Source organism: Pholcus phalangioides, unplaced genomic scaffold (assembly GCF_987345545.1).
Source record: "Pholcus phalangioides strain wild (caught in Gottingen) unplaced genomic scaffold, Ppha-v1.0 ptg000008l_1, whole genome shotgun sequence".
NCBI classification, from domain to species: Eukaryota; Metazoa; Arthropoda; class Arachnida; order Araneae; family Pholcidae; genus Pholcus; species Pholcus phalangioides.
The window spans coordinates 9,964,328-9,980,862 of record NW_028301601.1 but is presented as its reverse complement, the minus strand read 5'-3'; the positions used below and the strand labels follow the sequence as shown (position 1 = coordinate 9,980,862).

The window sequence follows — 16,535 nt, the reverse complement described above, 5'->3', positions numbered from 1 at the left end:
TGGTCTGACGTAGTCAAACGAAGCCCATCGAGTAGAAGCGCATCATCCGCTGTTCTGAATGGCGCAGCAAGAAATTGGGATGCCCGCCCAGCTGCTGGCAGCACTTATGACCGTAACTGCGACAGACCGATAACTACAAAAACTTCCAGATGATTTGCCCAGTGTCACAAAATCCTCCAGCACAGTCAAGCGGGACCAGAGGTCTTGGAATGCAGAGAGTGATGAGGCGATCCGAAACAATCGACGATGGCCCTCCGAGTGATTCGACATTCCGATATCATGGCACAAGGGGCATCAGGAATGATACCGCTTCTGATGGATGTTGCAATACAGAATGGCGGTAACTCTAGGTATCATCGGCAGGAAGCACGGACTCATTATCAGAATAAATACTACCGCAACGGACATGCCCCGATGTATCGGAGTGCCCCGCAGCCACCGTACGCCGCCAAATCGAACGCTGCAGAATACTACCATCATCCAGCAGGTTGGACTTACAACAAAGATAATCATCCTGTAATGGTAGGAACTTCCCCGCGGAGAAAAGAAGTATGGTCAAGTGAACACGTGAGTTACGACCGCCACTGCGCCGATCTAGTTTCACTTTCAGAGGCAAAAATTGGCAGGTATTGTGAACGAAAACTTCTCTGCTGTCGTCTGCTTCATTCAAGGTTCTTTGATTTTGATGGCTCCTGCTCCTTATGCGCCTTTAGAAAGAACTGAGCCTGCCATTCAGCTCAGTTCGTGGGCTTTTCTTGTAGGGAACTATACTGAATAAAAACTGCTGCTACTTGGTCCGAAATTTATTACCATGATTGAGTCATCTTTATTTTTGACATTAGATGGCAACAAACACAGTGTATTAGAACAGCAGAAATTCACACTTTATTTCTAGTCTTTTTCTTCCCTCGTTCTGTATTAGTAATCTTTAGAGCCGGAAGTTCAGAAAAAATTACATACATGCCTTTTTTCCCTATTTGCAAACTTTTTTGAAATTTTAGTGCATAAACGTATATTTTAATATAGTTTTAAGTTTATTAGTGAATTTAGGAAGCCATAATCTGTAAAACTTGAATATTTCGAGCATTGATAAAAAGAATTGCTCTTTTTGAAATTTTCCAACACTTAATATCAATTATCATCGGAAGCCTCCCTTCCAGCCAAATTTAGACGCAACCAAGTGATCTGAGAGATTGGTGTTGGCATGAATAAACTTTGCTTTGCTTTGACCAGATGGTGTTAGACGAGAGTGATTTTGTTTCAGATAAAAGCAGCTTGTGTTAGAGAAAAGCAGAAGAAAATTAGAAATTTGTTTTCGCACAGGCTGCACATAACATGCCTCGGTCAGGCACTGGACTGTGTTGCATGTGTATAGCGGACCAATGATTGTCCCAAGAGGTCTTGTATTGATGTCATAACTCACACAAGGCGGGGTAGGAGCACACAGGTTCTGAGGCCCATGTTGTTTTGATTTTATTTTTTACACCATAGATGCTATGAAAACAATCGTGGCTATTTGTTATTAAACATGCATATTTAGTATTTGATTGAATTGACGAGTCGCCCTCAAGGGTGTGTGACAGATGCGGCCACACAAGGCCTCACGCTCGGAGTCCCGCATAAGTGGTAATATGAAAAAAGTATATTTTTTTTCTTTTTACAAAAATAGAACATTATAGCTTGGGTGACCATACATCCCGTATTTCCCGGGACAGTCCTGGTATTTTCTGTTTTTTTGGTTGTCCCGACTTTTTGGCGAAAGTGTCCCGGTTTTTCCCGTATTTTATACGAAGCCTACTTGAATTTTTATTCTTTATTGAAGTCAAAGATTGACATTATTTTTCAACTCATAAATTATTTTATGATAATTACAATTATAAATGAGAATATTAATCTCCCACATTTGTCTAGGTGAACGTTTTTTTTTTTTGGTGGAATTCATTTTAATCCACTGCAATTTGCAGTAATGGTTCATTTCCCGCCATAGTGATTTTTCCATAATTTCAACAATATTTGGCAACTTTGTTAGGTTTTGGCGTCATTTTTGGCGATAATTGGCGATGTCCCGTATTTGGTTTTTGTGACTATTGATACTGCCAGAGCTGCCAATAGGAGTGTATGACATGTGCGGTCGCACCGGCCACCCTCACTTTTAGTAACTTCTCACAATTGAAATATAGAAACGAAAAAGGAAAATAAAATTGTAGTTTCTTTTTTGTGAATGAAAAAAAAAACAGCAATAACAAGGCGATTGCTCTTTAAGTATGATAATGATTGCGAAAAAATTCAACTAGATACACAAGGGACGTCACTGATTTTGTGACCAAAAAGTTGCAATTTATTGTTTAAATCTCTAAAAAATTGCCCAGATGGGGAAAAATAAAAAGGTTATCGAAGTGTTAAGAATTAGAATGTATTTCACGCAAAAAAACCGGGACATTTAAAAAAATGTCGGGATGGTAAGGGAAAATATAGAAATGTCCCGTAAGAGACAGAGGTCATATAGTGATCCCTGCATACTACCCTACTGCTACTAAACCGTTCACGCAATTCGTTCACATTCCTCTACGGAGTTTCTAACGAATGGATGCGTGTATGTGTCGAGAACCAAACGTGAAGCTTATTTCTGTGGGATGCTTGTTATGTGTTGCTTGTCAAATGATGCCACCTGTCTTCCAAAAATTTGGAAACAGACGAGGTTTGTTTCTAAGGAATGCCTGGTTACGCGTTTACAAAAGTGCTTGCTGCCATCTGTTCCACGAATTCAGAAACAACATCTCGGCAGATTATTTTGTCTGTTGTATTATAACTGAATTTTGAATAGGTTGTTGGCCTGATTGCGCTCTGTAGAGAGACTTCTTTTAAATGAGAGACTGTCGCGTATTCGTGCCTTGAAGTTGGAAAGAAATCCAACTTCAGAGCCAGCCACCATTATAACACCGGTAGGGTTCGAACCTAGATCCTCATCGCGATGACTACACGATCACATAGCAGCAACGCCGCCTGCATCAGTAAAATAGTGACTTTATTATACAGGGTGAACGTGATCTGCTCTGAAAAATGAATGTGGGGACTATAGACGAGCCCAAGAGTGGAAGACAAATATCCTGCCTACGTTGTCACATCTAGAACCGTTTTCGAGTTATGGTGGATAAAAAGATTATGGGAATAAAATGCGTCAAGAGTCTCAAAAAACCCGAATTAGTGACGTTTTTGGAAACCCTTCACGCAAACTAAGCACATAGGCCTATTTGGAAAGAGCAGGAAAAAATCTCGCAAAAGATAACACCAATTAAATCCGGATATTTCGATGAAATTGGTGCCATCCTACAGGATTTTTTCCGCTCCTTCCAAACATTAGCATGTGTATCGTGGCCCTAACTCCGGACACGAGTCTAGGCAACACCTCCTATAACTACAGCTCTAGCTATAGATGGCGTTGGTCTAGGACTCTATAAACGACTTCTGAGAACCCATAAGGGGACTGTCTATTACAAGGGTGTTCAACCTTCAGAGTGTGCACAAGGCCACAACTAGATCCTTGGTAAGCCGAGGCAATCACTCATCTTTGCGCCCTCCTGTAATGTTCAAGGACAGAATGAATGGTAAAATTTGCGCCCCCCTTTGATCCGGCGCCCGGGACAAAAGACCAGCCAGCTCCCCCCCCCAGTTGCGGCCCTGAGTGTGGACCATTTCATTGATTTGAAAACGTGTCTCGGATCAGTTGAGCGATCTGGAACAGTACCTGCAGGTGCTGCAGGTCTGAATTTCAAGTGGTCTTAAAATTTTCCGCGGGTCACTGAAGTGATATGTAAATGCGCCGCTCAGTTTTCATTTTAACTGTTAATTAATTTTTCACTATTAGGTTTGAGTCGCTTTCCGATGACTCCGAGGGGTCACATTTGACCAGCGGGTCATGTGCTGAGCATGAATGGTCTTACACTACTATACGTAATTTGTTTTATATTTTTCAGATGGCAGCAGGTCTTGCAGTGTAGCATCAACAGGTACTCTATTACATAGGCAAGAAACAGCGTTGCGATGAAATCCCTGCTATAAAAATTTATATCACCTATCAAACAAGAGCAAAACTATTTGCTATAATTCTGTAAGTGAATTTGGATGGTCGGGGGGGGGGGAATTACTACGCGGGGGTGATCCTCCGTGTCTGGTGAATCGGGACTGCATTCATGGTCTTTTCGTGTCGTTGAAAAATAGTTTTTCCTGGATGAAACAGGCCGTCCTCGGTATGAGTTTTTTTTCCGCCAACGTTAGTATTATTAAGCATGGTCCCTAGGCTGGGACCTTTTGCGAGCCCAATGCCAGCTTTTTTCACGGCCCCCTCTATAGTTAATTTATAGCATGGAAAAAATATGACAATCGTTCTGGAACCCTGTCAGCCCCAATCTTGTGGGGGGGCCAAGTTATCAAGAGGTGCCTGGAACTGACATGGATTTCCATCTGACGAATAAAAAGACAAACCAAGTTACTCACGCTCACAAGTCGGTAGTGATCCACTCCACTGACCATTTGTTTGACAGAAACGTTGCTTCAGCCCAACCAAGCGATATCCACGATAACATTGGTACGTAACGTTGTTCGGGAATGAGAAAACTGAACCTATCATCTCCGCGTTGGCAACTTCACCAGGGTCACCACATGACTGAGCTATCATCGAGGGAAAAAAAAAAGACAAATATCTTTGTAAAAAAAAAATAACGACAAAAAAAAGAATAAAGAACGATTGAACTTGACGTACTTGGATTATTTACTCACGCGTGCAAACCATATTTATTTTGGTCCAAGTAGATTCTTCGGATCCATCCCCATCAACGCATTGTACAGAGCGCCTGAAACTAGCGGTTGCGTAACCGTATTCACACTGATAATGGACGGTGGCCCCGATCACGTAAGGTGGCTCAGAATCCACTGTGTAAGTGGATTTTTGGATAACAGGTGGAGGACCACAGGTACCTGAAAGAAAAAAAAAAGGTCAGAGTAATTTATTGTATATTCTTTCATCGATGCTCCCAGGTGTATTTACAGGAGAGGGTGTTGGTGGGCTATAGCGCTCGGATCGGCAAGTTCGGAAGGAGGAAAAATTTGAGTAATGAGTGTATGCAACCTCCCCCCCCCACCCCCACATTCTGCAGCAGGGAAACGGGGCTGGATCTTTGTCGGACCCTAAGCCAGATTTTCTATGGCCCCATTTATATAGTGAATTAATAGCGTGATAAAACAAAAAGTGATCAGAATCGTTCCGGGCCCCCTCCCAACCCCGCTCTTATGCGAGGCCATGAATGAGTGGTCAAGAAAATTTGCGGAATGGGAGAAGAGTGGAATAATTTGTATAGCTCACAGGCAGTAAAACCATAAATCCATCTCTGGTAGAGAGTGAGAAATCAGGTCATTCAGTGATCAAAACACTGACCTAGAGAGGGAGGTACCAGGTGTGAGCGACCGAAAGAGTCACCTGGAGACCAAAAGTGCACGCGATCAGATCAGTGAGTGACGAAAACAGCAGCACGTGATCAGATCAGAGAGTGACTTAGAGAGTGTAGAAGACCTAATAAAAGAGTGCCCCGGAGAGCGAGGGACCCGGTCAATGAACAATCAAAAGAGTGACTAAGAAACTATGCAGGCATGTGATTAACGGGAAAAGTGACTTAGAGGGGTATTTACAGGGATGAGGGGCTGTGCGGGCTGTCCAGAGTGGCAAATCGGTTTAATGTGTGAATGGTCAAGAAAATTAGACTGGAATGAGAGGAAGGGCAGCAAAACTATAAATCCGCCCCCTGAATGTGCCGCGAGACAGTTTGGAGATTACAAAACAGTGTGGGATCCCCGATTGTCCGTTGCTAATGTAGAGAGGACCTAACTCGAATAATACGGAAATCGGGGTGCTATTGCATTTTAAGAGATTAAATGAAATACATAAAGAAAAAGGGTTGAAATCATATTTGCATATGTATTATTTCAAATTGTTTTACGATGCATTGAAAACATAAAATTTATGCAGAAAATACATCAGGGGTTTAGAGAGCACAAGGGATATAAATTATAAATCACATGCATGTGTAACATTGCACTTATACCCCTTGTTCTTTAGACACCTCATATAAATTGCATTAATATCAAATAAATTTACAACATTTCGAGTATTACAGTGAATATGTAGTTTGAAAGTTCATTAAATTTTTTTTTTGGTTTAAGGGGTGCCACGGCCCCTGAATTCGATTTTTAAAAATAGGCTTAAAAAAAATTTCATTCAAAATTGAAATTTTGCATTGAAATCAATGCTAGTATACATAGAAAATAACAATGCTAATAAAATTTATAGATTGCAAAGCAAAATGATAGCCAATTTTTTACCTTTTTTGGGTCTCTTATTACTTAACTTATTGTGGTAAAATGTACTGGTATATATATACACTTTGATTTATACCAGTAATTTTTAATTTAAACTACAGAGCAACTGATAGAATAGTTAGCTTTTCTTCATAACAGAACTCTCTATTGCATATTAATTTTACATATACATCAAATTTAATATTTTAGTGTTTTAATTCTTCATCAGTAGTTCATGATGCAACTACAAAGTAATCTCGAACACTTTTGACTCAGTGGAGGGACCCTGGGCAGGGAAAAGTAAACAGAAGACCTCAACTTGGGAAAGAATGTCTAATTTTTTTCAACAAAGATATTTTGTTTAAATTTCAAGCGCTAAATTAGTAGGGCCCATGCGGGAATGAGATCTAGCTCAAGAGAACAGTCCCTATCGTTTCAAAAACCTTAGTCGGCAAATGAACTCCCCCAGCGTAACTTTCGTTACTTAAAGTGTTCCGTTTGGGTATATAGGATTTTATGGTGACTTTTATGCATATGGCAATGCTGTTAACAAGCTCTTTTATTAATGGGAGCCATAAAAATAGTCTCTGTTCCTCTTTCTCAAACTTTTTCATAGTGACGAGCTAACCGAAGTTAGCTACGAGTGAACGAGGGTTTACTAACATTGTTGTCTATGAGAGCTGGAAGGGCCTGAAGAAAAATGACGATTTAACCGGAGTGACGACTTATTAGGGTGACGACTCTCAGCGAGGTTTTACTGTATTTTTTCTTTTTCGAATGCTATCCGACTTTAGGATGGTACATAAACCAGGTACATAAGATCTCGCGAAATATATCTTCACTCTCTGACAGGATTCACTTTCAAAACTTCGCAGCTTCTCAAGTCACCTCAATGAACGGGCCATAAAATGGTCTAAACACCTGCATCAATTACATACGACTGAACATGCAATGAAACGAATCGACGTTCGGAAATCATTTCCGACACGTTTACAGAGAGCAAAGCTGCACGGAAAATATGAGATCATAAAATGTGATGGTCTCATAGCCTCTGACACGGTCATAAAACTATCATTATACCCTAAAAATGATCCAATATAAGATGGATTTCTACAGAAAATACTTATTGCAAAAAAAAGAAAAAAGATACTGAGCTTGAAATCTTGTAAAAAAATGCTATAGCCTGTGGTGTGCAGTTTGTGTCGCTCCAATTAAGGCAATACCCCTAAATAGAAATATCTTCCTTAAGGGGTGTTGATTAAGGTGACTTTATATTATATGGGCATGACTTTTTATATCCTAGCGGGATCATCCAGCACGCCCGCACGGGTTGCAAAGTTTATATGTTACGTCATTAGGGGCCGTTCAAGTATTACGTAAGCAAATTTTTAGCCATTTTTGACCCCCTCCCCCTTGTCAGCAAAACGCTGACTCCCCCCCCCCCCTTGTCAGCAAAATTTCGTCATCAGCTCTGCCTCTCTGAATCGTAACTCATACTTTCATAAGGGGTGGTTGATGACGTAAATATTATCCAAACCCCTCTCTCCCCCTTGTCATCAAAAGTCAGCAAATCGGAAACCCCCTTCTCCCATCGATGATGACGTAATACTTGAACGGCCCCTTAAGACTGAATAGCAAGGTTTGCCACATTTTAAACCACAGCATCCTATTTCGTTTCTTCTTATTTTGCCGTAGAATCTTCCTGCTTGACTCATAAATACGGTGATTGTATGTGGGTTATAGAAATCGCCAATTCTGAGCCCGATCATTTCTTTTCCGCCCAACGACGATACTTACACGAGCAGAAGATTTTTTTTTTCCGGAATATTCCGAGGGAAAATGGACTACTTGCTGACGTCACGAGCAGCGTGCGGGGGGGGGGGGGCTTCTATCTCTAGGAGGTGCTGGCTCATCGAGGGTGGAAAAAAATCAGTTTTCTATGCAATGTGACGTCTAATTGTTGGAAAAAAAACGGCATGGGGGCAGCTGTAGCGATAATACTGGTGGCTGTATAGCTCGAATCATAAGAAGGCGTGCATGTATCCAGGCACTGCCGTCTTGACTACAGTTGTCACGGTGGCAATGATCTAGGACGATGCGTCGAGGAAGGAGCATCTACTACTACTAAATCACACACGCACGCACCTCGTCCATATTCCTCTGTGGAACGTGTAACGAATTGGTACATGTTGGAATGTGTGTCTACCTGTTGTGAATCTAACGTGGAGTTTATTTCCGTGTAATGCGCTTTTTATTTGTAGTGCTGCCATCTGCCATCAATTCTTCTAACAATGACTGAAGTATGATGATTAAATAATTTTGTTATAGGCCTGTTGCTCTCTGTAGCGGGACTTACGGGGAAGGGGGCAACTGTGTGTTCGTTGGATCGTCCCTATTCTATGAAACACACCAATTATCCCTACATTATTGGACTCTTGGGAGGGGTGATCACTCCCATTGCTCCCCCCTTCTCACTGGATCCATGTCCTGATCATAAGCTTGAAAAATGTCATTTTCGTTTATGTATCTGATAGTAACCGTTGAAGAAATGCTTCGACATATTAGGCATTTCGCCTTCAACCGGGTTCTCTTCAATCCTTGTAACGTCAGTGTTATCGTCAGTGTTGCTGCCCGGGTTTTCTGCAATGAGGCTTTTTTGGATCATGCGATATCTTCCTCTTTCTTTGAGGGACATGCAAACCCTGAATAAGTTAACCAATATGGTGACTTCCGACGCGACTCATGAAAAAAAAAACAAATCTAGATTTAAAGAAACGTAGAAATGAATGTATATTTTTTCCTTTTTTTAAGGGCGCCCGCTAAGTATTTCGATTCCCCCCCCCCCCCCTTGAACTTCAAGTTATCCATCTGCCTGTTCAGCTTCCAAAAATCCTTAATTTAAGCCGGGTTTTCCTAGGAATAGGTTTGTTGCGCAGCGTGAACCAAATTAGACTATTTCGCGCTGACAGAAACGTGTTACATAATCACGCTACGCGTTTGTGTTTTCCTGGCGAGGCGCATCAGATCAGGGCGGCTATATAAAATATATGGCTTTGGCATGAGCTACTCTGTCGTCTGCATGCTCCGGTTTGAAGGGAAGGGAAATAAAACACACAAGAGTGAAGAGAATATCGGCAAAACCGCGGCGCACGACGCATTTGACTCCTCCAGAAGCAGTCGGCCACTCACGCCCGACGTAAAGCGCTATCGTCAGGCGTATTGCGCTCTGTAGGAAAATTCACTGGGCGAATCACGTTGCGCGCGGCACAGGAAACCTGCTCCTAGGAAAACCCGGCTTAAAGCTGTGGAATTTCTTCGATGTACTTTATCCTAACCCACATGAATTTATGCAGTTGAATATTAAAAGACACAATACGGAGACATTAATTTTCATGCTTGAGAAGATATAAATAAAAAGTTGAAATCAATGTTATTGCATGAATATCCAACTCAAAAGTAAGTCCGGCTAATTACTTCATATTTAATCTCCTGGGCTTCGTAAATCTCTAATCGAACTCAATATTTCAAAAATCGAGAATTTTCAATACAATTTTAAAATTATTGATGTGCCAGAAAACCCCACCAAATTTCCGCATTTCTACAGTAAAATCGTCAATTTTAACACTGATTTCTATGATGATCATTGCCTGAACCTCAAAGCGATGCTGATGATGATTATGATGACTATTCAAAAAGTCTCATTACTGGGAGGATTGAAAAAGTGGCAAACCATTATAAAGGCATAAACTATTATAAATATACATATGCTGACAGGATTAGAGAAGTGACAAACCATTGTAAAGGCATAAAACACGACTGAAACGCATTGCTTAGGGAACCACGGTAACCGAAGTAAACGTTCGGAAAGTGATTGTTCAGGCCCAGAAACCATTGTTGCCCGACAGTTTTTTGGCCATTTGGGGCATTTGCCCTGCTCTGACGAAATTTTAAAGTAGCCTATCCTTCAAGTCGGGTCCCATTTGGTATATATGAAAAATTTGGTGACGATCGATCTAAAATTGTAGATTTGTATAGAGAACATACACACGCACACCACGTTACCACAGTTCCAAGGCAAACCGTGTACAGACGTTTGGGAGATATTGGTCTATATGCTCGCAGGCCTGTCAGATGTGTTCTGTTCACGGCAACGATTAGCCTGGAGTAGAGAACATGCAATGTGGACATCGTCACAGTGGGCTTGTGTGATGTTTTCCGACGAGTCCAGGTTTAGCTTGCAGCCTCTATTCACGTCGGACTTTCATATGGAGAACGCCAGGTACCCGTTACCACCAAGACAACATCATTGAACGACACCGTTACGGTGGTGCAGCATTGCTCGTTTGGGGTGGAATTATACTGGGTTCCAGAACAGATCTGCATGTTCAAACCGGAACCATGAAAGCCCAAATTTATCGGGACATCATTCTGGAACAACATGCACGTTTGTTTAGGGGTGCCATGGGTGCAGAATTTGTGTTTATGGATGACAACGCTAGTCCTCACCGAGCAAACATCGTAAACGAATGCCTTGAATCTGAGGATATAACCCGTATGGAATGGCCAGCATTCTCACCTGACTTGAATCCGATAGAGCATGTGTGGGACATGTTTGGCCGACGAGTTGCAGCCCGTCAACCACCTCCTACATGTGTACCGGAACTTCGGAGAGCATTGCTTGCTGAGTGGAGCGATCTTCCCCAAGATCAGATCGATAATTTGATACTCAGCGTGCCTAGGCGTTGTACGGACTATATTTCATCGCATGGGAGACATACAATGTATTAACCATCATACCAACCATGTAATAGTAAGTTTTTGTAAAGGAGATATTTTTTACAATTGCTCCAGGGAGCAAAAATCGTAGTTTTTATGAATGGTATCATACATACACCATCGTTTTTGTTCCTTATCTTTTGTTTAATAAATGGGCTTTATGAATAAGTAACGTTTGTTTTGTTTCTGAACCTTTATTTGCCGGAGCTGGCATTATCCTTAATTTATGGACATGAGTGTATATACATAATTTTTCCTAGCGAATTATTTTAAAGCCGCGGGGGGACAGCCCCCTTCCTTACCCCAAATGACGGACCTAGTCACCTATGCTGCTTTTTTTTTTAAACAATTAGACGTCACATTGAGAGGAAAAGGTGGTTTTCCCCACCCTCGAGAGCACCCCAGGGATTTTTCCAGGCATCTTAGATCACTCTATCAAAGTGTCAGTCATCCCGATTCAAAATCTTATTCCATGGTATTACAGACACCATTTTGTTTTACACGTCTCGTTAACGTGAGGCTCCTTATCGAAAAATGTCCATGCGTTAAGATGGACCTGCTTTCTGGAATCACCTCGGAAAGGTTTCTTTTGACTGATCCGAATTCCAATACTTTTACTGGGTCCTAAGAAATTGAATTTCGGTGGATATTATAGAGCAAAAATGAGTAAATCCCTGGGCCTATTTAACCCCCCATCCCACTAAAGGGCCACAAAACCAGGGCCGTAATTTCAACTTTTTCCGGGGGGGGGGGGAGACAGAGAACATGTACTCAATGTGTGCATATATATATATAAACCATTTCTAGTGTATTTTTTGAAGTCGCCCCCGCCCCCCCCCCCCAAAATGACGGACCTGCACAAAACTGTTCTCACGCCGTATCGCTGAATGCCATGTCCAACCCTGCTGTCAGTAAATTGAAAATCCACGAGCATGCGCAGTAATTACAAACAATACAATCCCGTCCCCCTACTAAAAATTACAGAGGGCGCTCTCGGAAAATTAAACAACTTTCATTTTCGCATCTGCGATCATAACGTTGAGTGAAAAATCACCTGAAATGAACGGTGACTTTTCTTCAACGAGGTAGAAAAAAAGAGAACAGGTCGTACAGGTAGAGAAAGATTATAATAATTATAGCCGCTTACCTTGAGCGTGCGTCGTCCTTAAAACCGCGAGACATACTAGTGCCGAAAGCATCGGGGAGAACGCCATCTTTGATTTCAAGACGAAATTGGTTATTTATTATTTTTTTATCATCGAAAATCGGTCTTGCAACGTCATAATATATGTATTCGCTTTTTTACTTCCTTCTTTGTGGGGAGTTTTCTTGGGAAAAGGATGATCTAACATCGATGAACTTGTGTGTGTTCAGACGTGCGCTGTTATTATCTCAATTCCAAAATGACCTACCCCTCCCCTATCGTAAACACTCCGATAGCGATCAACTCCTTTATTATTAGGCTTCGGAAATGATTTCGTTTTCCGTTGTGTAAGGGAGGATTTGCACAGGGCCGTCATTTCAACTTTTTCCAGGGGGGGGGGGGGGCAAAGCACATGTACTCTATGTGTATATATATATATACACCATTTTTTTTAGTGTACTTTCAAAAGCTGCCCCCCCCCCCAAATGACGGGCCTGGATTTGCACACGGAAAATCCCTCGCCCACGACAATTCACCGCCGCGTAATTTACCCCAATATGAAGATTCACCAACAGCTCGTCACCAGTGAATGAGAGACCGAGTGAATGTGTAAGCGAGTGAGTATGTGTGTTAGGAAGTCATGAGTAAGTGAGTGTATGTGTGTGAGTGAGTAACCGAATGTGTTCGTGAATGAGAGCTAGCGAATAAGCGAGCGAGTGAGTGACCTCAGTAGAGACTCACTCACTCGATCACCTGCTCACTCTCACTCAGTGCCGTTATCATCAAGGGTTCCGCGGAACAGCCTTATAACTATCCAGGGCCGGTCCTAGAAATTCTGCCGTCTGAGGCGAATAATATTTTTGCCGAGCGTTTTAAGTTACGACTATTTGACTTTTATTTACACGTTGCTGTGAAATTCTCTAGCGAAGTGACATCCCTGAGTTCATACGTTTGTTACCAGAGGCGTACGCAGGAGCGAACATGGGGGAAGGCCCGTGCCCTCTCCCAGTGGGGCCGTCTGGGAGAGGGGCCCATCCGGGCACGGCCCGAGGGCCTCAAGAGAAGAGGACGCCTCAGAAAAATCACCCCCCCCCAATATCAAAAATTAAAAATATATTTTAATATTTTCGTAAAAAGTTTAAAATGTCGGAAAAAATACCTTTTATATATATATATCTATAATATATATATATATAAATATATACATTGTATAAATGTAAACACAATGTATATAATACAATGCAAATAAAATATATACATTGTATCACCTTTTAAAGTTGTTTCATGAATTTAAAACACATCCTGTATATTTTACATGTGAGAAAGATATCAATGAACTAGAACCCTCTTCCACCACCTATCAAATAAAGCTGTTACAATTCTTCGATTAAAATTTTAGCAACCGGATTTTGATTAACGTGCTGTAAAGGAAAAAAACAATATGATATAACATTAGTTGAATTATCAAGTATGAATCGAAATTTTAACAGTTATTTGCGTGTGGTAAAACAACGATTAGTAAAAGAATCGCAAAGCGTAGCGCTCCCAGGCCTTTTTGTGATTGTAATCGAAAACAATACGAAAGCCAAGAACGGCTACACTTTGTGGATTTTACTAACGTTGTTTTACCACGCACAAATAACAACTGTTAAAATTTCGATTCAAACTTGATAATCCAACTAATATTATTGTTTATAAAATATTGACTAATATCATACATTTTCATGTGACACATTAACCAAAATCGGGTTGTTAATTTCAATCGAAGAATTGTAACATTTCTATTTGATAGATGGCGGAAGGGGTTCTAGTTCACTGATGACTTTCTCCCATGTAATACAGTATAATACTAAACTGTATACTTTTTTTTTTCAATATTTTCCAGAGAAGGTACATTTCTGCTGATGAAATTTTATTTTATCTGTTTATTGGTTACGGACAAATGTACCTAAGAAAAAAAAAAAACACAATTTTTTCATGGTAAAATTTTTTCTTACAAAATATGGACGTTTAGAGTCTGAGAATGCTGCCGTGCACATAGTGTTACGATCTGTAAGCGATAGATGGCGCGATTTGATCGATGGATCTCAGAAATATCGAAATCGGTTGATGCCTGTTTCGGTTTATCGGATAGGGATGCTATTGCTGAGAACATTCCAGAAAGTCCCGCCCCTCCTGACATTGGGCCAACCCCTCCGTACGTTGGCGCTGCCGACTACTAAACTGTAAAATAGAATTTTGTGGAATGTTCTTTTTCTCGAAGTTTCTCCGGGGTTATAAACATCGTTGCGCTCACAAGATGACAGGCTCAAGGAGATTTTAGAGAGATTCCATGAGCATTCAGTTGTGTTTAAACGTTGAGAGAAAGTTGTTAGCTCTCTGATTAGCTTGTAAATACGTGTAAATTGCTGTTCGGTAAATAAATCTGTGTTTGTCCGTCGAACCGCTTCTGGTTTTGCAATCCCGAAGTCTTGTGGAAAATTATCCGGAACAATAGTTTTGCTACGCAGAAAAAAAGAATTTCCCATCTTGTGTAAGGTTGCACGTCATTTTGTCATTCCGCACAGATATCGATATTCTGTGAGCAGAGTAACTGGTCTGTGCAGGTGAAATAAAAAGCGATGTGTACCAGGGCCGTCTCTATTCTACCTAGAATAGAGACGGCCCTGTGTGTACCCTATCTGAAAAAAAAGAAGTTAAAGAGCACATTTTTTTTCATGTAAGAATACAATTTTTCTTTTTACCGCAAGCATCTCGGTGCTCATTATGCCACCCTCCCCCCATCCTGTAGCTAGGTCCCCTCAAGACTGAGAACTTTGGTGGGGGGGGGGGGCTCCTCTACAGTGAAAAATGATGCTTCTCCCGCCGCCCCACCCCCCGTGCTAGAGCCCTATCCGTGTAGGGATTATAATGCTCATTGAAAGCACCGAGGATAGATGCTTGATTTCATACTCAGGAGATATTCACCGACAACTCAGATGAACACTCCATGATTCAGGGTAGTAGTAACATAGGACCCTACTTCCCCCGCAGTAGGGTCCCATGTTGAGACCTTTGGTTGGGATTATGAATATGTAGTGTGAAAAAGAAAAATAGAATCACAGTTTGATGGGGGATCATCTCGGGACGCCAGGCAGGAGCCCGTAAACCCAGGTAAATTATTTCGATGTGTAAAAATTCACGAGAGTGGAAAAACACTGCCATAATAAATCTGTCATAAAAAACGCCCCCACCCCACGTAATCATGCCGCCCTAGGCGGTCACCTCATGCCTGGCGCCGACCCTGCAACTATCTACGGAACCTCTAACGAATGAATGTACATGTAAGAATATACGTGTTGTGAACCTTATTGTGAAGTTTGTCTCTGTGAAATGATTGTTATGTGCTGCTTATGTAGTGCTGCCATCTGCCTTCCGAATTCGGAAGTTGACAAATTGTCTGGTTGCTTTTCACTTGTGTCGTGCGTGATTTTTTTTTAATGTTGTAGGTGTGATTAGTATGATTGTTTCTTGCGGCGAGATTCTTCTAAATGGAAGATCAGCTCGCATTTGCTCCTCGAAGTTGGAAAACCACAGAAAACTAACTTCAGCCGAACACCACTATGCCATTAGTGGGGGACCAAACCTGGGTCCTCTTAGTGCGAGTCCGTGACGATGTCCGCACGACCGCAAAGCGGCGTTCACACAGGGCTGCCACCCGTCTTCCAAATTTGGAAGCAACCGCTTGGCAGGTTACTTTGCCTGTTCCGTATTACGTGTGAATTTTGAATGTTGTAGGCCTGCCTGATTGCGTGGTTATGCACTTTGTAAACATTCATCTGGGGATATTCTAACGAATTGAAACGTGCCGGAATGTATTTTGTGGCCCTAATGTATTTATGTTGTTAGAGTTATTAGTCTTCTGTGTTCTAGTGGTGCTGCCATCTGTCTTTCATATTTTGAATTTAAAATGGCGATGACTGAATTTTTTTTATGTTTCTGTTTTGAGACTATCGCGTGGAACGTCTGTCTGCTCATCTTCGCGGAGAGGTAATGATAAATCTGCAGAAAGATTTAGAGACAATGATATTAAAGATCTAATAGGAGAGCAGGGCCGGATCTTGAAACCTACGAACTACGCGGCAGCGGAAGGCGCCAACTCAAAGGGGCTGATTTTTTAGGCCACCAGCTGAAGGGGAGAGGCGATTTTTTATCACCAAAATATCAATCGCTTACACTTGGAAAATGTCCAGTACCGGCTCTGGAGAAGAAACACCTCTTGAAGAAC

General features: G+C 41.6%; 1 protein-coding gene across 2 annotated transcripts in view; it reads right to left on the bottom strand.

Annotated features, from left to right (window-relative positions):
• Positions 1 to 12,435, bottom strand: part of LOC149083643 (sushi, von Willebrand factor type A, EGF and pentraxin domain-containing protein 1-like) — a 67,929-nt gene extending 55,494 nt beyond the window's left edge. For both annotated transcript variants that reach the window (XM_089234129.1, XM_089234130.1), the window contains exons 1-3: positions 12,272 to 12,435; positions 4,777 to 4,974; positions 4,495 to 4,668 (exon numbers count right to left, since the gene is read on the bottom strand). In XM_089234129.1, coding sequence (XP_089090255.1) covers positions 4,495 to 4,668; positions 4,777 to 4,974; positions 12,272 to 12,338 — 439 coding nt within the window. In that variant the 5' untranslated portion in view covers positions 12,339 to 12,435. The remainder of the gene's footprint in view (positions 1 to 4,494; positions 4,669 to 4,776; positions 4,975 to 12,271) is intronic.
• Between the last annotated feature and the right edge of the window lie 4,100 nt (positions 12,436 to 16,535).